Genomic DNA, 23,300 nt, shown 5'->3' on the forward strand with positions numbered 1-23,300 from the left:
TGTAGTAGGAACTGGTAACAGATGGTACCCGTTTTGGGTCTCAGATTGTGACATATTTTAATGAACATTAAATTCTTATTCACTGCCTGAGTCAGCAGGGGAATTTTACCTCGGATTCTAGACCAGCTGTCAGATTTTGTTAATTGGCTTAAACTATCAAATGATAAGACTCATACAAAACATATTTTCACTTTGTTCATAGCAAAGGTGACATAATATGAATTTTAATCACATTGAGATTTTATTGAGACTTCACTAAGACAGAATTTTCATCGTCTTGAGTCTGGGAAAGTCTTTTATTCACAAATGCCACATAGTAGCATATGATGGTTGGAAATGACAGTTTGGAAGCAGAGTCACTTTGCTTCATCATAGTCACACATCACTTACATGATATGGGGAGTTTGGAAAGAGCTTGAGAGGTCTCAACCTGAGTCTAGATGCTTTAGTGCTCCTTTGAAAGCAGCCACTAGTGGTATATAATATCTGTTATATATGGCATGCATAGATTTTCCTAGACCTCAAGTACCTCTTCTAAAATAATCCAAGTAGCTTATCTGAAAGAACTTTAAACGTGTAATGCAAGTGAGGATACACTAACTTTATAGACTTTGGACTTTGTCACTCAGTTGCTAACAACTTAATTGATTGGTAAACCTAATCAGAGATAAAGTTACTGGCATGAAGCATTAGAATTGGTATCTATTATCATAAAAATACACAAAGTATTCTGACATTGAATACATTCAGGATATGACTGTCAAATGCATATATCTCAGATGTTCTGCTATCATTTGGCCTTGATACTGCTTCGTAATAAGGTGAAATCTATTTGCCTTTTGTGGAATCTGAGCATATTTATGACTGTCTCAACCAAGTAGAAAAGCAATGATGCGAAATAAAGTTTTAAGTTAAGTCTCAGTTGCAGGAATACTCTCTATGTGAATTCTGACTACCCAAAGCACTCATGCTATGATGACAGTAAAGACAATAATAGCAAAGAGGGTTAGTCAGAAACCACAGATCTTCCTAGCTGAGGTACAAGAAGGTATTAATGGAAGAGCACTTTCAGGTTGTTCTAGTTTCAATTCATTTAGTTGCTAAGAGTCTAAATATTGAGAATCAGAGATGAATCATTCCATTCTGTACATAGTCATAGCGAACTACAAAACCCATGAATATGAGTATAAAATTCACATATCTTTAACAAATTAAAGTTATTTGCTATATAGTAATAGTAACTCTAAGGCCAAACAAATCTTATCTTTCCAATGTTCTGAATTAAGTGTTCTACAGTCTTTCTTATATAGATTTCTCTGACTGGTACTACATAGTAACTACTTATTCAATGCATAATATCTGTGATTCATTCTGAATGTTAAGGACATGACAATAAACACATCAGAGTACCCATATACATTGGGTTTGTCAACTTTCCACAAATTTAGACATAACTGAGAAGAGAGAATCTCTGCTGACAAAATGATTCGTTCAGGACATCATGGAGCCATGTATCTGGAAGCATTTTTTGATTGCTAATTGGTGTGGGAAGTTCCACTACTAAGTGGGTGGACCTGGATGATATAAGAAAGATGATGAAACTCAAGCATGGGAGAAAGTCAGTGAGCAGCATCCCTTCATGCCTTCTGCTTCAGTTTAGAGTACTCATATTCTCATCAGAGTACCTGACTACATTATCATAATTAGTTGTCAACAATTGATTGACTCAAAGAATCCATCTTTTGTTTCCAAATAATTTTCATAAATTTCCGGCCTAAGGATACGGAGGCCATGCATTCTTTCCTCTAGAAAAGGTGCCATCTTTCCTCAGTTGACCTGTTTTTGTGAAAATGGCAATGTACATCACACTCTTCTTTATAATATTTATTTTCCTCACTTTCTTTAGGAAAAAAGTCTCATGTATCCCAAGCTGTCCTGGAATTCTCACTATATTGTGAAGCATAAGCTTGTGATACTAATCACCCTGCTTTACCTCCCAAGTACAGCCATTACAAGTGTGTACGGACATGCTCGGTTTATGTGGTCCTGGGAACTAACAGGAATTCCTGCATGCTATGCAAGCACTTAACCAAATGAGGTGTATCCACAGACCTCTCCTGATTCTTATTATGTCATTTTTCTCTCTTCTTACAATCTTGAACTCTAGTTGTTCAATCCACTTATTAAGATTTGTCCTCTGTCCTTCAATCAACTTCTAGCTTTTTTATTTATTATTTCACACTACCCTGTCTCTCTGTAGCATGCTTAATTGTCCCCAATGAATTGCCTACTGATGTATCAATTTCTGAGAATCTGGTGTATTTGTTGACAATTAGGTGTTTTCACATAGATGTGGCACTTTCACCTTAACATATGTGAATCTAAGTTGTCATTCTTTTCATTCAGGTACTTTCTTCTACACTCTCCTAATTGGCCACCTTTCTAGATTCCAGTCTCCAAATTGAGAAGTTTGTGCACTATTCTACACTATTTGATTTTTATTGCTCAAACTATTGCTCAGCCCTATAGATGGAACGATAAATATGCTGTGTTTTTTTTATGTATTACTCTGAGGATTACCTTTAAGTCTATCACTTTTAAAATATGTTGTTTAAAATTTATAAGGAAAGCAAACAAATGCTTCGTAGTGCTGCTTTAAATTTACCTGAAGTTTTCCTCTGGGTATACCTATAAAAACTATTTTGCTTAAAAATAATTTTAAAGTATATTTATAACTTTTTAAGAAGAGTATAAATAACCAAGCAGTGATGGTACAAGACTTTAATTTAAGCACTTGGAATGCAGAGGCAGGTGGCTCTCTGTGAGTTCGAGGACATTCTGCTCTATAGTGTGAGTTCCAGGACAGCTAGGTCTGTTACACAGAGATCCAAATCTTGATGAAAAAAAGGAAAGAAAGAAAGAAAGAAAGAAAGAAAGAAAGAAAGAAAGAAAGAAGGGAGGGAGGGAGGGAGGGAGGGAGGGAGGGAGGGAGGGAGGGAGGAAAGCACATATAACAACTGTGAATAATCTGTAATGTAAGCATAAACAATGACTAAGTGATTTAAGACAAAATAGAATGGACAGTGTTCCAAAATAATAATTATATTATTGTGTTTTGAAAATGGTTGAAAGCAAAATATACCTACAGATATTTTTTGAAGACTTGATACCATTTCATTTTGATCCTTAAAGCCACTTGTTTGAATCTTCTTCATTGCATCCTCTTTTTCTGAAAGCCATGTACTAAAACGGCACTGAAAAGCATCAAAGAAGAACTATTTAAAGTAGATCCTTTTGTTACTTGTCCAATTTAACACCTTTTCAGCTTCATGACAGCCCCAATTTTCTCCTACAGAAGCACACCTGTTCTTCAGTGAAACGCTGCCATTTTAGAAGAATATCTTGTAAAAGAACCCAGCGCTCTTCAGTCCACTTGCAGATATTTGCCCATCGATCGCCCAGTACCTGCAGATGGGGAAACAATCACATTATCAAACAATTGCCCCGCAACCTCATTTCAAATTGCAGAAGTGCTTTGCCATAGGATCCTATTATAAATGACATGTAAAGAATAGTTTTCCTGTTTCTACTCATAATTAAGTAAGCAATGTGCCTTTTATATACTTTCAGACAGCTTCACTCTTTCTTCTACATTCCATTTAAAAGCAGGGATATTTTAATGCAATCTAAAGTAGTTAGCCAACCATTTTTTGAATGTCTCTGTAAGTGTAAAATAGAAAAGATGAAATGGAGAATCATAAAGGATCAATACACAATATAAAATTAACCAAAATATTACACTAACCCCCATATGGGTGTAAAAATCTTATATGTCAATAGAAGAAGACAGGAAAGATTTTTCTAATGATAACATCAAAATAAAAGTCTATTTTAGACCTGAAAATATACCCTTTAAAGCAAACATCTAAATATTAGATACAAAGCAAAAATAAAAAAATCTTATTTTTGTAATGTATCAGTAATTGAAATTGCCTAAGAAAATTGTTATTCATTTTTTTCAAGGATTGATGGTTTATATTATTTTTATTATTACAAAATTCTTAATTATTATTAGAAAAGTATCAAATTTTGTCTGTTAATTACAACAGTGAAAAAATACTACTTTTTATGAGAAAAAATGCCATGTAATGTCATTTATGTCTATGTATATACACTATATATATATATATATAACATAAACCAAAATCATTGACAATATTTTGAATTAGAGAATAAATATTATAACAAATTTTATGCTGTAAAATTTTGTCATTTACCTTAAGGACTTCAGAAACTAAAGTTTTTAACCTTTTACTCTTTTTTTTTCATATAGATAATGTTTTCTGATAGCTACTGAACCACTAAAGCTAGACATATCACAAAATATGTTATATTTTATATCAAATCACTGTAATGGAAAGTATAATTCCTCTTTTGAAATATTGTAACTAATATGTATAGAAATTAGAGTGTTTCCTTTGTAACTCTTAAATACTTACATAATATGCTTTTTTATTATTTCACTCATTCTTGCATCTTTCATTCAAAAGATTTCCATATTTTGAAATGATACCTCATCACAATTTCTACTTTTTTGCATCAGTTTACTCACTTTATAAATATTGATGCTTGATACTCAATTTCATATGGGCAAACAAAAAAACCAGGATAGCCAAAACAATTCTGTCCAAAAAAGGAACTAGGGAGGCAGTACAATCCCTGACTTCATACTTTACTACAGAGCTATAGCACTGAAAATGGCCAGGTATTGGCTTACGAACAGACGGGACTACAAAGGGAACTGAACTGAAGACCTGAATATCAATCCACACACCTACAAACACATAATTTTTGACAAAGAAGCAAAAGATATAAAATGAAAAACAGAAAGCATATTCAACAAATGGTGTTAGAATAACTGGATATCAACATGTAGAATAATGAAAATAGATCTATTGCCATGCACAAAACTCAAGTCAAAATGGATCAGAGATCTCAACATAAAACCAACCACACTGAACCTCACAGAAGGGAAAGTGGGAAGCACACTTGAATGCATTGGCACAGGAAATCCCTTCCTAAATAGAACCCTAGTAGTACAGACACTGAGAGAAACAATTAATAAATATGACCTCCTGAAACTGAGAAGCTTCTGTAAAGCAAAGGACATTGTCAACCAGACACAATGACAGCCTACAGAGTGGGAAAACATCTTCACCAACCCCACATCAGACAGAAGGCTGATCTCCAAATATACAAAGAACTCAAGAAATTGGTCATCAAAAGAACAAGTAATCCAATAAAAAAAATGGGGTACAGATCTAAACAGAGAAATCTCAACAGAGGAATCTAAAATGGCTGAAAGACACTTAAGAAATGCTCAACATTCTTAGTCATTAGAGAAGTGTGAATCAAAACAACTCTGAGATTCCATCTTATATCTGTAAGAATGGCCAAGATCAAAAAATCACTGATGACAACTTATGCTGGAGAGGATACGGGGTAAAGGCTTTCATCATTTATATTGTCTACAAATATTGGATATATTTAAAAAATATAAGAAATACATATTATACGATTTGTTATACCTTTTGTGAATTTTAAAACACTGATAATTAAATACTCCGTTAGGTACCAAAATGAACTATTTATGATAACTATTTTAAGAATATCATTTAAAGTACTATTTGTGTGCAAATTATGCTTGAATTGATAATTACTTCTGTAGGTTTGGTTTCTCCCCAATGTCACTTAGAGTTTATAAGTTCCTGTTTACTTTTCATCAGTCATGATTGTATTCATTTTTTATTGAGAATCTAATGCACCAAATATAACCCCAAAAAGATAGGCACTGAATTATTCCTCCAAATTTTGTTGAAGCATTATACTCTACCTTTAGCTTAAGATCTGTCACGACTTGTCAAGACCTCATTTAAAGTAGAGATAAATTTAAAATTTAACATGGGTTGACTCTAAATCACTTTTACTTATGTCCTTAAAAATGGTATTCTGCAAAAAAGATCATGCGTGTGCACAGAGAACAAAGACCATATAAAGACACAAGAATATGGCAGTCTCCTGAAATTCAGACTTATAAGACGTTCCCAATATACTTGATCTTAGACTTCTCGCATACTGAACAATAAAAAAATGCATTAACTATATTAAAATTACCTCTGAGATATTTTCTATTATGGATTCTTCTCAAACTAACATCAAAATTATATGATATATAGTGATTTTCTTCATAAGAAATATACAGCTAAATCATTTAAACTCTTTTTTTGATCAAATAGTACAGACAGGAAGATTAATTTTTTTTTAAATAACAACTGCCTAAGTATTGGAACAGTCTGTAGAGGAAAATGGCATATATTGCTTAAGTGTTTCTCCAATGTCCAATAAGTGTAAGAATCCCTTAAGGTTTTAGAAATAATGCATGTAACAGGGTTTCTAGATAAATTTTGTAAACATTTAACATAGATGCAAAAGCAGTGAATAACAACATCTCAGGAAATGAGAAAAAAAATAAGTTATATTTGTATTCTCATTTAAACTTAGCCATGGTAAGATTAAAGGTTAGTTCCCTTACCCTAACACATTTTCATGGACTAAATCATAACTTTGTTGTTAATTATGTTCAAATTCACATTTGGGAAGACTTTTTCCTTCTCATTTCATTCACATCTTATACTGTACTCCGTATCAAGAACATATGTTGTCTGGATCCCTTTGTTTAATTGAGTTGCTTTTTCAAAGCACATGTGAAAAATGGCCAACAAAAGAAGATTTGGGTAAGTCAAAGTTACAGGAGTTTGACAAGCCTGGGAGGTAAAACTTAAGCCCAGCAATCCTTGAAGTTAAGAATGTCTGTGACGGAATGAGAATGCTAAATCGTGCCGGATGTGTTTGGCACTAAGAAATAAAGTGATGCCAGGAATATGCCTACTAAAAAGACATATGCCATAGACCACACAATGGAGCCGTCACAAAGGAGTGGGCTTCATACAAGAGGGAGGCAGTAAGCAGCCTGTCTCTTTTTATTTCCTTCAATACTCGATAATACACACCCAGGTAAATGAATTGTTTGTGTAACAGGCCTTCTCAAAACTAACTTCTTTTTTCTTGAGTTCCAATTTTCACTTTTTAAGTAACCAAGTCCATCTGGTTCTTTCATGAATGTGTTCATTCAACAGAACATTCAACATAAAAGATATATATGGGGGACCTCTGAGTGCCAGCCTCACAGCCTCTGTGTCCCCTCAGGGTCCAGAAGAAGACTTTTTTTTTTTTTTGGTTTTTCGAGACAGGTTTTGGAGCCTGTCCTGGAACTAGCTCTTGTAGACCAGGCTGGTCTCGAACTCACAGAGATCTGCCTGCCTCTACCTCCCGAGTGCTGGGATTAAAGGCGTGCGCCACCACCGCTCGGCCCCAGAAGAACACTTAAAGCAAGCGCTGGACTTGGATCTGAGGGTGAAATGAATTCTCCAAGTTTCTTTATTCTCCCCCTGCTGTTTTTTTTCTGTTTTGTAAAGTTTCCAGTTTACACACACATATAAAACAAAGGAAATTCTCTGAACTCGGATATCCCTTTATCTTTGAAGGTCCCAATGAGATCTATAAGAAAGACTTCTTTCCTGACTGCATATCCTGACAAATTGAAGACAGTTGGAGGGAGGTGGCTTTTAATGTATCTCGGGAAACAGAGCCGAGATTAGACTGTGGGAACCAAAGCTACTGACTCTGTAACTAAATTTCCCCATGGAGGTCCCTCAGAGTGTGGAGGATGACCCAGTATACCAGTACATGGAAAATAATTGTGCCCAACAATCCATACTCTGCTGAATCTTGCACCAAGGAAGCATGCTTATGGCTTCACAAAAGACCCACTGTGAGAATGAGCCAATATGCAAAAGGAGGTAGGCCCAGCACCTTGCTAACTGGGTTCGCCTCCTTCAGAATACATTCATTTTAGTGGGTCAGCCTTCTGCCTCATCACCTGAAATCTCACTGCAGAATTCCTGTGGACCACAGCAGATACAGCTTCAAATTTGTGCTAATCTATAGTTATAGAGAGGTTGAATCTTGAGACTTTCACATTTTTGAGTTTTCCATATTGCATTTTTAGCAAAAGTTTGACTACATTTAGCTACATATTTTATCTAACTCACTTAACAAGACTTTTAAGCATAATATTATAAACCAGTCTAAGACATGTTTGACATTGTAACTGAACATTGGTTTGATCACATAGAAAATTAGAAAATACTTACATTTTTAGATAAAGACTATCTAGTACTTTTTTGTACTTATGTCCTTTTTTGTGGTACTTTTTTAAAGAGATAAATATAACTGTCTGATGTGTTGATGAAATTTTGCCTCAGTGACTGGACTGAAAATGTAATGACAGAAGCATGCTCTTTGTTTACCGTTCCATTAAGTTCTACATATTATTTTCTTTATGAGTTTTAAGAAATATCAATGAGTAGATGCAGAAAGGCCATTTGCTCATTCTTGTTGCTGTTATTGTTTGCATGGTGTTAGTTAATGTTATTTGACAGCATAGCAATCTGTTCTGTAGTCTCCAGCTCCCTCATGTCTAGTCAACATTGACACTAGAAAGTAAAGAACTTCTATCATGTAACCTTCTTTGCAACATCCATCAAATTCCCAGTGATTTTTCACAGGAAGACATTTTACTGCTCCTTATGACTGGGAACTATAAAGTAGACAGATTCCCTACCTTTCCGGTTAATATCTCAGAGATGAATAATATCCGTGTTACTGAAAACCTTGATTATTGTCTTACAAATCTTTCTTCTTTACTAAGTTGATGGAGGAAGGTCATTGGTTAATAAATAAAGAAACTGCTTGGCCCTGATAGGTAGAAAATTAGGTAGGCTGAGTAAACAGAACAGAATGCTGGGAGGAAGAGGAAGTGAGCTCAGAGGCCATACTCCCCTCTCCTGGGCAGACACGATGAAGCAAGCTGCCAGGTCAGACATGCTGAATCTTTCCTGGTAAGTGCACCTCGTGGTGCTACATAGATTATTAGAAATGGGTTAAGAGGCTGAAACTAATGGGCCAGGCAGTGTGGAAAAGAATAAAATTTGTGTGTTGTTATTTAGGGGTATAAGCTAGCCAAGCGGCCAGGAGCCGGGCTGTGGGAAGAGGCCCACAGCTCCCACAACACTAAGTAACTATTTTACCAGTAATTTGAAGTAAATCTCAAGGACTCAAGAAGCAAATGATTTAGCAAAAAATGGCAATCTTACCAAAAGTGATCTACAAATTCAATGCAATCCCATCAAAATCCCAACAAAGTTATTCACAGACCTCAAAAGAATAATACTCAACTTCATAGGGAAAAAAACAATAAACCCAGGATAGCTCAAACAATCCTGTACAATAAAGGAACATCTGAAGGCATCACCTTCCCTGAGACCATCTTTGACTTTAAGCTCTACTGTAGAGCTAGAGTAATAAAAACAGCTTGGTATTGGCATAAAACAGACAAAAGGATCAATGGAATTGGATCAAATACCCTGACATAAGCCCACATACCTATGAACACTTGATTTTTGAGAAAAAATCCAAAAATATGCAGTGGAAAAAAGAAAGCATCTTCAACAAATGGTGCTGGTATAACTGGATGTCAGTACATAGAAGATGCAAATAAATCAATATCTATTGCTCTGCGCAAAACTCAAGTCCAAGTGGCTCAAAGAACTCAACATAAATCTAGTTACACTGAAGCAGATAGGAGAGAAAGTGGGAAATAGCCTTGAACGCATTAGCACAGGAGACTAATTCTTGAATATAATGCCAGTAGCACAGATACTGAAAGCAACAATTAATAAATGGGACCTCCTGAAACTGAAAAGCTTCTGTATTGCAAATGACACTGTCAATAAGACAAAATGGCAGTCTACAGAGTGGGAAAAGATTTCACTAACCCCATATTTGACAGAGGACTGATATCCAAAATACATAAATAACTCAAGAAACTACACATCGAAATACCAAATAATCCTATTAAAAATGGGGTACAGACTTAAACAGATAATTCTTAACAGAGGAATCTTGAATGTCTGAGATGCACTTAAAGAAATGTTCAACACTCTTAATTATCAGGAAAATGCAAATCAAAATGACTCTGAGATATCAACTTTCACCTGTGAGAATGGCCAATATATATATATATATATATAAAACGCTAATAGCCTATGTTAGAGAGGATGTGGAGTAAGAGGAACACTCTTCTACTACTGGTGGGAGTGCAAACTTTTACAACCACTTTGGAAATCAGTATGGAAATTTCTCAGAAAATCAGAAATCAATCTACCTCAAGACCCAGTGATACCACTCTTGGGTCAATGCCCAAAGGATGTTCAAACACCATAAGGACACTTGCTCAACTATGTTCATAGCAGCATTATTCGTAATAGCCAGAACCTGGAAACAACTGAGATGCCCCTCAACCAAAGAATGAAAACCTGGTATGTCTACACAATATAATATTACTCAGTGGAAAAAAAAATAATGACCTCATAAAATTGCAATTAAAAGGATGGAACTAAAAAAATTCATCCTGAGTGACATAATAAGACCCAGAAAGACAAGTATGGTAAGGATGGGACAAGTATGGGAGGGAAGAGCATGAGCTCACTCTTTGGAACCTATTCCCTGTAGTGGAATGCCTTGTTCAGTCTTGATGCTGGTGGGAGGGTCTTCGTTCTGCTTCAAGTTGATTTGCCATATTTTGTTGGTTCCCATGAGAGGCCTAACCCCGTCTGAATGGTGACAGAAAAGTGGATGTGGGGGTGAGAAGGGAGGTGGGGAGAGGGAACTCGAAGAGAGAAGAGGAGTATTATGGTTGGTATGTAAGATAAATAAAAAAATGACAAAAAGACATACATTATTCAAATAGTAGTAGGCGAAGCTTTTCCTGGAGTGAATAATGTCCACATTAGACTGTTAAGTTATGAATAAACAACAAGCCCTTTGAAAAAGAAGGCAGAGAAGAGGCTGGAGAGATGGCTCAGTTGTTAAAAGCACTGGTTGCTCTTCCAGAGGTCCTGAGTTCAATTCCTAGCAACCACATAGTGGCTCACAACCATCTGTAATGAGATCTGGCGTTCCCTCTGGCCTGCAGGTGTACATGCGGGTAGAATGCTGTATACACAATAAATAAATAAATCTTTTAAAAAAAGAGGCTGGGCAATGGTGGTGCATGCCTTTAATCCCAGCACTCAGGAGGCAGAGGGAGGTAGAAGTCTGTGAGTTTGAGAGCAGCCTGGTCTACAAACGCTAGCTAGTTCCAGGACAGGCACAGAAGCTATACAGACAAACTTTGAGTTGAAAAACTAAAAAACAAAGAAATATAGAGAAGAAGCAAGTGATTTATGGTGGTGGTTCTCAACCTTCCTAATGACGCTGATGTTTAACACAGTTCATCGTGTTGTGGTCACCACCCCCAACCATACAATTTTGTTGCTATGTCATGATTGTAATTTTGCTACTGTTATGAATCATGATGTAAATATCCGACATGCAGGGTATCAGATATGTGAGTCCAGTGATAGGATCATTCAACCCCCAAATGAAATGTAACGCATATCTTGAGCATCACTGTTTTATGTGCCATTCTTCCCTATCAAATTCAGAAAATAGACTGTGTGCCCTTCTATATATGTGCTGCTTTTATTGAATAATGAATAAAGTAGCTTTGGCCAATGCCTTAGAGAGTAAAATCAGATGGGAAATTCCAACAGGGAGGGGGAGAGAGAGAGAGAGAGAGAGAGAGAGAGAGAGAGAGAGAGAGAGAGACAGAGAGAGAGAGAGAGACAGAGAGAGAGAGGAGGTGGAGTCAAATAAATGCCATGTAGCTGCTGAAGTAGAAGGAGGCCCTCGGAACTTTTCGGTAAGCTATAGTCTTGTGGCGATACTCAGATTAATATAAATAGGTTAATTTAAGTTATAAGAGCTAGGTAGAAATACACCTAAACTATTGGACAAACAATGTTGTCATTAATATAATTTCTGTGTGATTATTTGGGTCTGGGCAGTTGGGAAATGAATAAGCAGTCTCGGTCTACAATTAATAATACAGAAAAAAATTGAAAGTACCAATGTGAGCAACCCTAATCTTCAATTACAGATAGTATAAGAATAGCTGTGCTTGCCCAATTCAGTAAAACCTGTTGGGGATTCAATCATGGCATGAACTCTGTCTTTTTATTGCATCCCTAGTAAAAAAGCAGGCAACAGGATCTGTCCTGGTAATCTCAAATCCATCTTATTTCTAAGTTCAGACGGGGCTGCATATATGAAAGTACTCTGAGATTTGTGATGAATTATTGAGATGAGAGTGATTGGTAAGGATTTGCAGTTCAGATGACATAAAATCAGCCTTTTACCAAATGCAGAAATTCTGAAATGCTACAAAATAGTAACTGAAGGCACATCAAACGTGTCTGTGGGAAATAAAATTATAATTTTTTCATATTTTATTTGGTGTCCATAAAATATAAACTTCACAAAAGAGCTGAAATACCTTTTGCTTTTCCATTTAAAACAGGTCTGTGCTTCAATATACATTTTATTTGAAAGAAGTATAAACAGCAGATAACTCTTGCACTTCATTTTAAATATTGTCATTGAAATAGTCTGCATCCTATATGAAATTACTCATTTTTTATCTTTTAAAATCTCAAATTTGTTATCTTCCTGTCTCAGTGTCTCAATACTGAGATTATAAATGTATGCTACCACTTATGAAAAATCACAAATTTCTATATATGTACAAAGTAAAATGAATTAAATAAGAGTGAGAGAATGGAAGATTGATGAAGATAAGATAAATTTAAAGTTCATGGTAAAAAAAAACGAGATTTTTGATTTCTCTTAAGGTCAACATGAAGGTAAATAAATAGGCCAAGAACTACTAAATCAAAAGCAATTGCCAGGCTAGAAATTTCACCCTTTACTTTATTTATCAATATCATATATTAAATAACAGATAATTATAAAGTATTTTGTGGGCCAAATTTAACATTAAATGACTATTCTGTCATTTTGGTAGACTGCTAAAAATATATAATATGGAAACTGCTTAATCTTAAATGTAAATAAAAAGCCTGGAAAATGTTACTATAAAAGAAAATTAAAATAAAATAGAAACTGTATGCCTACTACTATAGTAAACCTTTTATTTGGCACTTTACCACTTGTACATTGCAACGACAAGGCAAATACTCAACCTTACATCGCCAGTTACTTAAATAAAATTAGCATGTTTCAGGAAAAACATTACTTTCTGTCTCAGGTTAGTATTATTATTGCTGTGGTGAAACACCATGACCAAAGTAACTTGGAGAGGAAATGGATTATTTGGCTTACTATTCTACGTAACTGTTCATCATTGAAGGAATTCAGGACAGGCACCCAAGCAGAACAGAAAGTTAGAAGCATGAGTTGATTCAGAATACATGAAGGAGTGTTGCTATTATTGGCTAGCTCCTCGAGGTTTGCTCAGCCTGCTTTCTTTTAGAATCCAGGGCATTCCCCACAAATGGATGGGCCCGCCCACATTAATCACTAATTAAGAAAATTCCCCACAGGCTTTTCTAAAGCCTGATCTTATAGAAGCACTTTCTTGATTGAGGTTTTTCTCCTCTCAGATGACTAGATTGTGTCCAGTTGTCATAAAAGTAGAAAGCACATCTTCATGATTAGGAGAAATTGTTAATCATATATTAATAAACTATACTAGCCTATGAAAGATTTGTATACCTCAGCCACATTTAAGTTGTGTCATCAAACAATGCAAATCCTACAAACAAAACTTAATTTTATTCCTTCAAATCAGAAAAAGCAAACTGAAAGTGAAATATTTCAAGCATACTACCTACAACAACAAAAATAGCACAATCTTCAGATGACATCTCTTAAAATTACAAGACATTCTAACTTGGGAATTTATAAAAATATTAAAGAGAAATAAAAAGCTCTAAACATATGAAATTTATTCTATATTTATGAACTGAAAGACGACCAAAGGAATCGTATAGAAGACCCGAATTTTAACCCACAAACCTATGATCACTTTATTTTCGATAAAGGAGCTAAAAGTATACAATGGAAGAAAGAAAGCATCTTCAACAAATGGTGCTGGCACAACTGGATGTCAACCTGTAGAAGAATGAAAATAGACCCATATCTATCACCATGCACAAAACTCAAGTCCAAATGGATTAAAGACCTCAATATCAGTCCGAGCACACTGAACCTGATAGAAGAAAAAGTGGGAAGTACCCTACAACAGATGGGCACTGGAGATCGCTTCCTATGTATAACCCCAGCAGCACAGACATTAAGGGCAACATTGAATAAATGGGACCTACTAAAACTGAGAAGCTTCTGTAAAGCAAAGGACACTGTCACTAAGACAAAAAGGCAACCTACTGACTGGGGAGAAGGTCTTCACCAACCCTGCAACAGACAAAGGTCTGATCTCCAAAATATATAGAGAACTCAAGAAACTAGACTTTAAAATGCTAATTAACCCAATTAAAAAATGGGGCACTGAACTGAACAGAGAAATCTTAACAGAAGTTCAAATGGCCAAAAGACATTTAAGGTCATGCTCAACCTCCTTAGCTATCAGGGAAATGCAAATGAAAACAACTTTGAGATATCATCTTACACCTGTCAGATGGCTAAAATCAAAAACTCCAATGATAGCCTTTGCTGGAGAGGCTGTGGAGGAAGAGGTACCCTTATCCATTGCTGGTGGGAATGCAATCTTGTGCAACCACTTTGGAAATCAGTGCTTCGGTTTCTCAGGAAATTCGGGATCAACCTACCCCTGGACCCAGCAATACCACTCTTGGGAATATACGCAAGAGATGCCCTATTATATGACAAGAGCATTTGCTCAACTATGTTCATAGCAGCATTATTTGTAATAGCCAGAACCTGGAAACAACCTAGATGCCCTTCAATGGAAGAATAGATGAAGAAAGTGTGGAATATATACACATTAGAGTACTACGCTGCGGTAAAAAACAATGACTTCGCGAATTTTGCATGCAAATGGATGGAAATAGAAAACACTATACTGAGTGAGGTAACCCAGACAGAAAAAGATGAACATGGGATGTACTCACTCATAATTGGTTTCTCGCCTTAAATAAGGGTCACAGAGTCTACAACTGGTGAACCTAAAGATGCTAAATAAGAAGGTGAACCCAAGGAAAAACATATAGTTATCCTCTTGGCTATGGGAAGTAGACAAAATTGCTGGGGAGAAAATTGGGATCTTGGGGGTGGGGTGGGATGGGGGTAAGGGGAGATGGGGAGAGAAAAGGGAGAAGGGGAGGATGGGGGAAACTTGGGGAAAAAGGATGTTTGGGATAAAGGAAGGTTGGATAGGGGAGCACTGAAGCACAATTCTTAGTTAAGGGAGTCACCTTAGGGTTGGCAAGAGACTTGAACCTAGAGTGGCTCCCAGGAGCCCACGGCGATGTCCCCAGTTAGTTCCTTGGGCAGCTGAGGATAGGGAACCTGAAATGACCCTATCCTAGAGCAATACTGACGAATATCTTGCATATCATCATAGAACCTTCATCTGGCGATGGATGGAGATAGAGACAGAGACCCACACTGGACTGAGCTCCCAAGGTCCCAATGAGGAGCAGAAGGAGCTAGAACATGAGCAAGGAAGTCATGACCACGGGGGGTGCACCCACCCACTGAGACAGTGGGGCTGATGTATTGGGAGCTCACCAAGGCCAGCTGGACTGTGACTGAAAAAGCATGGGATAAAAACCAGACTCTCTGAACATGGCAAACAATGAAGGCTGATGAGAAGCCAAGGACAATGGCATGGGGTTTCGATCCTACTCAACATTCTGGCTTTGTGGGAGCCTAGCCAGTTTGGATGTTCACCTTCCTAGATATGGACGGAGGGGGGAGGACCTTGGACTTTCCACAGGGCAGGGAACCCTGACTGCTCTTTGGACTGGAGAGGGAGGGGGAGAGGAGTGCGGGGAGGGGGAGATGGGTGGGAGGAGGTGGGGGGAATGGGAGGCTGGGAGGAGGGGAAATTTTTTTTTCCTTTTCTCAATAAAAAATAAAATAAAATATTCTTTACAAATTCCCTTGCAATTTTCATATAAACAGTTTGAACTGCAACATAATTTTAAACATCAGTTATAAAGCTTGCTTTCAAATTTATTTTGAAATCCAACAGATCCAAATAATATATAAATTGAAAGAAAACAGTACAAATAGCAATTATAATCAACAAAGAATTGATGCCCAGAATATTTATTTAAAATACCTACAATGAATGACTAAAATAAAATAGATCGTTCAATAGAAAAACGGATATCACTCAAAGGGAGTCACTTAAATACCCAATAAACAACTGAAATGGGACTTAAACTCATTATCTGTCAAATTATATGAATGAAAAACAAGATATATCACTATACATTTAAGCTATCCAAAATAAAATGTGTTTACAACTGAATAAGGCTTCACTTAAATATTTAAATATAAAGCAATTAAATTTAATCTCTACTTTCTCATATATACCAATCATACTCCAAGTGCCTCAAACAGCTATAAATAGACAGTGGTTTCCACTATGAGGCAAGTACTGGTGTAGGAGAGGAAAATTTGTAAATGTTTTTAAACACTATCAATAGAGTATAGGTGGTATGCTTGTGTGTTGTATTGTGTGTTTTTTCTATATTTTTATCTATAGATCTAAATATCACATAAGCATTAATGATTTGTCAATAAAATATGTGGCAGTGTTAAATGGGTTTTTAGTTTATGCTGATGGGCAACTCAGAACTGTGAAAAATTGCAAAATTTTCTTAAGGTCAAATAGCATTTTTATTCTATGAAATTGTGAGATTATGTCCAGATGGCAGTATTACACACATCTGGGTACCAACCTTAGCTCTCTCATTTACAAGCTATATGTTCTTAAACTTAACTTTGTTATATACTGATTTTTCTCATATTTTCACCAAACTTACATTTCCTACAAAGTCTATCTAGCATTATTTTAACACAATAAGCACACAAAATTGATAGTAATTACAATTACTGTTTTATGGGCAATTCAGTTTATGTATTTCTGGTTTCATTCTTTAAATAATCTTTTAGTATTCAAAGTCCATTTTATTTTAAAAATAAAAATAAAATGAAACATCAATATATTTCATCCATATTATCACAAATAACATTTATTGCTTAGTTATATAGGGCTTAAAATTTTAGAGAATTATCTCTCCTTTATGCTCACAGATAAGCACTAGGGAAACAAGGGATGTTAAAGACACAGGTTTGCCCTTCAAAGAAAGAGATGTAAAACCACCTTTCACTCATAAGACTTAAAATGGATGTGCTTAAGAGATAGTTGATCTTTATGCACTATCTCTTGGGGCAGGGTCACACCTGGCTGCCCCAGACTTTTATGCTCATCCCAGGCTCTTCCTCCCTATTACTTTATATTAAGAAGTGCTTTTGAGTCAATAGAACACATCCTTATGGGAGATGTCACATGTTACACGTAATTTACAAATTAATCAGAGGTGGTTAATTAATAACCTGGTAACCACTACACTATCTATATGGGCAGGCGACGCCTCCCAGCCTCCCAAACACATACACAAGTGTGTGTGTGTGTGTGTGTTTGTGTGTGTGAGTGTGTGTGCATGTGTATGTGTGTGTGACTAAGTCAGTGTGATGTATATGTGTATATATATGCAAATATACATAACTCTCTGGTATAATAATAATAAATGTTACATACATCAAATGCAGAAAGAAAAGTACTAAATGTTGTCACTCATGCAAATTATAAATTTTTAGAATCATGTACTTCACTCATTTGCCTTGGTAGAATCAGGAATAACATAGTCTTTCTGAATAAATACGTTTAGGATACTTTTTCTTCCAAATATTCATCTTCATTTATTTTATTTCTTTTAAACATTTGTTATTTTCTGATTTGTGACGCATTTCTTCTGCGATCTTCACAATGTCCACATATTTAATTTGTTAAAATGGTAATTAACAATTAAAACAAGTAAAAAAAAGATGTCATTAAGCTTCTGGAATTTTTTCTTTTGTACATCTACATTATCTCTGTCAATTCTGGTAGTCATAATTGTAAGAATACTTGGAAAATTCAATGTACAACTTCTTTATATATTGTCATTACTTTCATAGTTTTTCCTTTTTCACATCATATTCTAAAAATTGTAGTTTTTAATCTAAAGTTATCTGTAGAATGACAAAAATTATGCTTCTACTTCATGAAGTTGGACTAAATTAATCTTTTTTTTTTAATTTGTTTTGTTTTGTTTTTGGCAGAAACTGGAGGGCATACTCAGAAAAGAACCTCTTTTAAAACAATTAAACATACAATATTCCTGTTTGAACTCAATATTTTCAATAAACAGCTTGCTAATTCCTAGACCTCCTTTCCAGTAAAAGAATATCCTGGTAATAACTTACAATAATTTAAGAAAATGAGCCAGGCACAGAAAAAATATTCTGCATGTTGTCACTCACATTGGAAAGTATAAAGTTGGCTTATAACCTCACGGAGTAGATCCCTGGTCAACAGGAGATAAGGAGAATAAAGCAAGAGGAAAAAGCCAAGTTGGATAACAAATAAAAATTGGGAGGAATGAAAATATCAATATTCTACCATAGTACAGAAGATATCTATGGCCCTCAAAACATTGTTACATACAGTAAGTTACTGAAATGTAGGAGTTTAAAATTTTCCAATAGAAAGAGATGACAAATTTTTAATGAGTGGAAAATATTTATTGACTTATTTTGTCTTTATATATTACACACACACACACACACACACACACACACACACACACACGTTACCATAATTCAAACATAGGAAATAAAATATTCATATTGCCATTATTTAATAGAGTTGAAACATTTTACAAAGTGATGTTTAACTCCACTTCATTACAATTAACTTTTTCCTCTTGTACATTAGTCTAGAATACCTAAAAGTGAAATAAGATTATGCGATATGGAGCCAAAATGGTAAAGGAGGAAGGGGACTTCATCATTATTCTGGAAGACAGTGGACAACAGTTACTTAATGGAAAAGGCAATCACGGTCAACTATGTGTTTCTGCAAGTAAAACATATATAAGACATGCATATCTGTTTTGATAGCTATCTTGGGCTAATGAAATATAAAGAGAAAATAATAAAAGCAAATTTCTTTCATTCATGCATATGTTTTTGTGTACCTGTGTGAGTGTGTATGCATGTACAGAGGCCTAAAAAGGTATGGGATTTTCTTGCTTTTTACTCTTACTTGTGCTAGAGTTTTTCCCTCTAAATGAGGCTCCCACTTGCTGGACTAGAGGCCATAAGACCAAGTGATTCTCCTGTCTCTTGTACCCTCATGGAGCTGAGTTACAGCCATGCTTTATGTGAGTGCTGGGATCAAAACTCACATATACATAACGAGAAGCAATCAGTTTTAAACTCTGGATCATTGCTCCCGCATCAGAATACAGAGTCCTAAACGACTACATTAAAACTTAGCCTCGGCACTCCCAATTTTTCTTATATGAAATGTAACCTAGTCTTCATTTATGAGTTCTATGGATTGTTTTCAAGCTGTTTCTGACCCAAAAGCATCACCTTAAATAATTCCATCATGAGGCTACTTTTTTTTAAGTCACTAAATCCAATGTGTTTCTAGTGTCTGGAAATATTCTTTGTCTTATAAAATGTTCTGTTGCAGTTTTTAACCAGTCAACAGTCAGAAGGAATTCTGCTCTACAGTGTTTAAATCTTTGCTGGTATGGGAAAGGTTGAGTATTGGATTTTTGCCTTCTAACAATTAGTCACTTTCACATCAGAAGTGTGGAGTTCTTTCAAATTCGGTATCTTATTGTGTCGGCACTACGTATGTGTGCAATACAAAATTCGCCCTATATTTCACGATACATTGCCATAGACTATAACATAAACATTTTCAGATCTCAGCAATTTTAGTAGAATGTAAGTAACTAGCATAGGTTGAAGTAGATCTTAGCAATTTTATTAGAATGTAAGTAACTAGCATTTTACTTTGTGATAAAAATATTAAATCTGTTAGAAATTTATTATTCCTTTGTCACTTAATAACAGAAAATGAGATAGAGTTGTTACATATTGGCAGTCTAAAGCAGTAACCAATGACATGACATTTCTCTGAAATGAAAAAATAATTCACCTAACAGACAAGAAAACAAAGATAATTCTTTAAGAATTATGTTAGGTTGGAAATATACTTAAGAACTACTTTAGGCTCATAAAGTCATTTAAACTTGTAATGGAGGGACCCTTTGAGATATTAGACTTGTGGCTCCTATCTGTCACAAAGGAAGCACGGGCCTTTTTTGGGTCTAATGAACCTTATAGGCAGCAGACTAGGGAGGTAGCTTCCTAAATAAAGTGCTTCCCATGCAAGTAAGAGCACCAGAGTTTGGTCCCCAGGCAGCCATGCAAAAAGGAAGGAGCTGTGATGCACACCTGTAATCCAAGTATTCAGGACTGGGGGATAGAGACAGGAGGATCATTGCGATCTGCTAACCAGTAAGTTTGGCAAAATTGGTGGGATCACAGTTGAAAGAGAAAGCCTATCTCAAAAATTGAGATTGAGAGTGGTTGACGAGGTTTACCCATATTCCATCTCTAGCTCATATATATACCTGCATATCATCAGGCATGCTTATATAAAATAGACTTTAAAATATCCTCATTATCGTTTTTGTCTGTTCTTTTTTAATGTTTATTTTTATTTGATGTGTATGTATATGTGATTGAGTGTATTTCTTCTTTCTCTGCACCATGTGTTTGCAGGAGACCACCTAGACAAGAGGTGATAGAATCTGTTTACCTACATAAAGATAGTTGTGAGTTGCCATGTGTGGATGCTGGGCCTCTGCAAAGCAGCAACTGGACTAACGTCTGAGTCTTCTCTCCATCCCTGTGTTTTGGTTTTGGGGGGGTGAAATTTCCCATTTAAGCAAAGCTGATTATTGTACAACTGAGGTTGGCCTCAGACTTCCAATTCTCATGACTCTACCACGAAAGTGCTAGAATTACAGGCTTTTGCTGCCCTACTTTATACTTTTACTGGAGCACAATACCTTAAAGTGGGTTATAAAGGGGGGTTGAATGGCCGAAACCCAACTAACTTCTATCATTTGCAGGAGAACAAAGACTGGGAGCTTAAAGGAATGAATACACCAAAGTACTCACTTTTTAATAATTTAGTAAATTTCACATTAATTTTTGCCCACACTCAGACTCGAAGGATACATAAACAGTATTGTTTGGCTAGTTCTCTAATGCATACATTTCAAGTATAATAAAAACTAATTAGATCTGAATTTGTGGATTTCCTCAAAGGCAAGAAAAATGCTGTGAGCAAGCAGCGAAGTTAATGAAATGGAGAATACACAAACGGAATGATTTGACTTTGAATGATTAATAGATTACTTTACCTATATTACATGAATCAAACTCTGAAATTTTCTAAATACATTTTCAAGTAGGAATTACATGCTGAAAAGGAATTATTCAGTTCAAGAAAAATCTGACCTTGAGTTGTTCTTCCAAAGCAGCCGTTGCATGATCGCCGCTAGATTCATCAACCACTACCACCATGTGAGTTAGAGAGTTGACACTGACTTGTTCCTGTTCTAGATCTTCTTGAAGCACCTGAAAGAAAGTAATCCAAAATGAATATTTAAAAAATTTCTTCCCAAGTGCATATGAGTTATTTCTCCCATATATGGGGTATTGGGATCACTCAGTAAATTAGACTGAGTTCAAACCAATGTTCTGTTATTTTACTTGGTAATTCTATTTTCTGTTATTTTACTTGGTAATTCTATTTTCTGTTTTATTTGAACTCCAAAGTATGATGGCAGGTCGCATTGTGAGGGTCCAGTTAGAGCGCACTTCTTCTCACACACTCTCCGCCTTTTCAAGGACTTTGTTTTAATTATCTGTTTTCCAGCACCCTAGGTATTCTACTTTAATAAAATTTCCTAGTACCATAGAAAGAAAGTAATCTCTCTTGACCCAATAGTCGGAAGGTTCTTTTAAATATGTTCACCTTCATTGAAAAATATTTTATTTTCACAATGATTCTCTGTGCTTAGTGAACCTGACCTTCACTGCCTACTATCACATCATAGTATTCTTGCAAAGGCTGTCAAATTCAGTATTCATTTTCACAGCATCTCACATCCCACGATTATCTTCTATCTGAAGAGGTATTTCCTTACTAGTTTTCCCTACTTCAAATATTTTCTTACTCATTTCTGTCAATTTCTTACTACATGTTTCAAGAAATAAAGATTTACAAAAATTTGTCCATAACATCATCCTTACCTGAAGCTGCAGCCCCCCAAATTCTCAATATAGTACACTATAATGTGGATTTGCTCTAATTGGTATTCAAAACTTCCAGATAACAAGTTTCTCAAAGTGTTTTGTTATGTAATAGAAAAATGGTAAGATAGTTTGGGGGTATGGTCTTTTATTTTCTGACAATCCTACTGTATGTACATAGAAAACAATAATGTTTGGGACCGATCAGACTACTTCTTAGTTATTAAAATGTTATAAAAGCGTATAGAGAAACTTGTTAGGATGGATGATTTTAAATGCATCAACACGTTAATAATAGGACTTTTATTCATCAAGCCTCAATATTGGAGATTGCTGTGAGATCACTTTTAATTCATTCTAAATTTTCATGCTGTTTATTTCAAGTGAAAAATTTATGATGAAATGCCTATGTTCCTATTTTGTGTGTGATATGTATACTGCTCATAATGGATTTGACATTCTAAAGCTTACACTGGTTAATAAAACTCTTTCTCCTAAGAGACTGAAATGGAAACATTAGCATTCAAAGTTGTCCTTGAAAGTGATGTCAAGTATCCCTCCTCCCCACCCACTTCTTTCTTTGAGTTACATAAGCTAAGACTTTCAGCTTGTCAGAGAGGAAGAAATAGAACAATTAAGACAATACTATTATAATCTGGCTTCTAGAACTTTAGAAAATGATTTTTCCTATATTTCCTCATGAAATTATATATATGTGTAATATATTATATATAATTATATACATATATATATAATCATGTAATCAAAAGTAATGGTATACTCAGAAATAATGTCAGTCTGAATACTGTTTTACACATAAATTACAATCACTGCTTCAA

The 23,300-nt window shown here is 35.3% G+C and overlaps 1 protein-coding gene across 8 annotated transcripts in view; it reads right to left on the minus strand.

The window, feature by feature from the left end:
* Positions 1 to 23,300, minus strand: part of Dmd (dystrophin) — a 2,313,977-nt gene that overhangs the window by 1,424,084 nt on the left and 866,593 nt on the right. For all 8 annotated transcript variants that reach the window (XM_075957213.1, XM_075957212.1, XM_075957218.1 and 5 more), the window contains exons 13-15: positions 21,664 to 21,783; positions 3,364 to 3,465; positions 3,147 to 3,254 (exon numbers count right to left, since the gene is read on the minus strand). In XM_075957213.1, coding sequence (XP_075813328.1) covers positions 3,147 to 3,254; positions 3,364 to 3,465; positions 21,664 to 21,783 — 330 coding nt within the window. The remainder of the gene's footprint in view (positions 1 to 3,146; positions 3,255 to 3,363; positions 3,466 to 21,663; positions 21,784 to 23,300) is intronic.

This window comes from Microtus pennsylvanicus, chromosome X, assembly GCF_037038515.1.
Source record: "Microtus pennsylvanicus isolate mMicPen1 chromosome X, mMicPen1.hap1, whole genome shotgun sequence".
NCBI lineage: Eukaryota > Metazoa > Chordata > Mammalia > Rodentia > Cricetidae > Microtus > Microtus pennsylvanicus.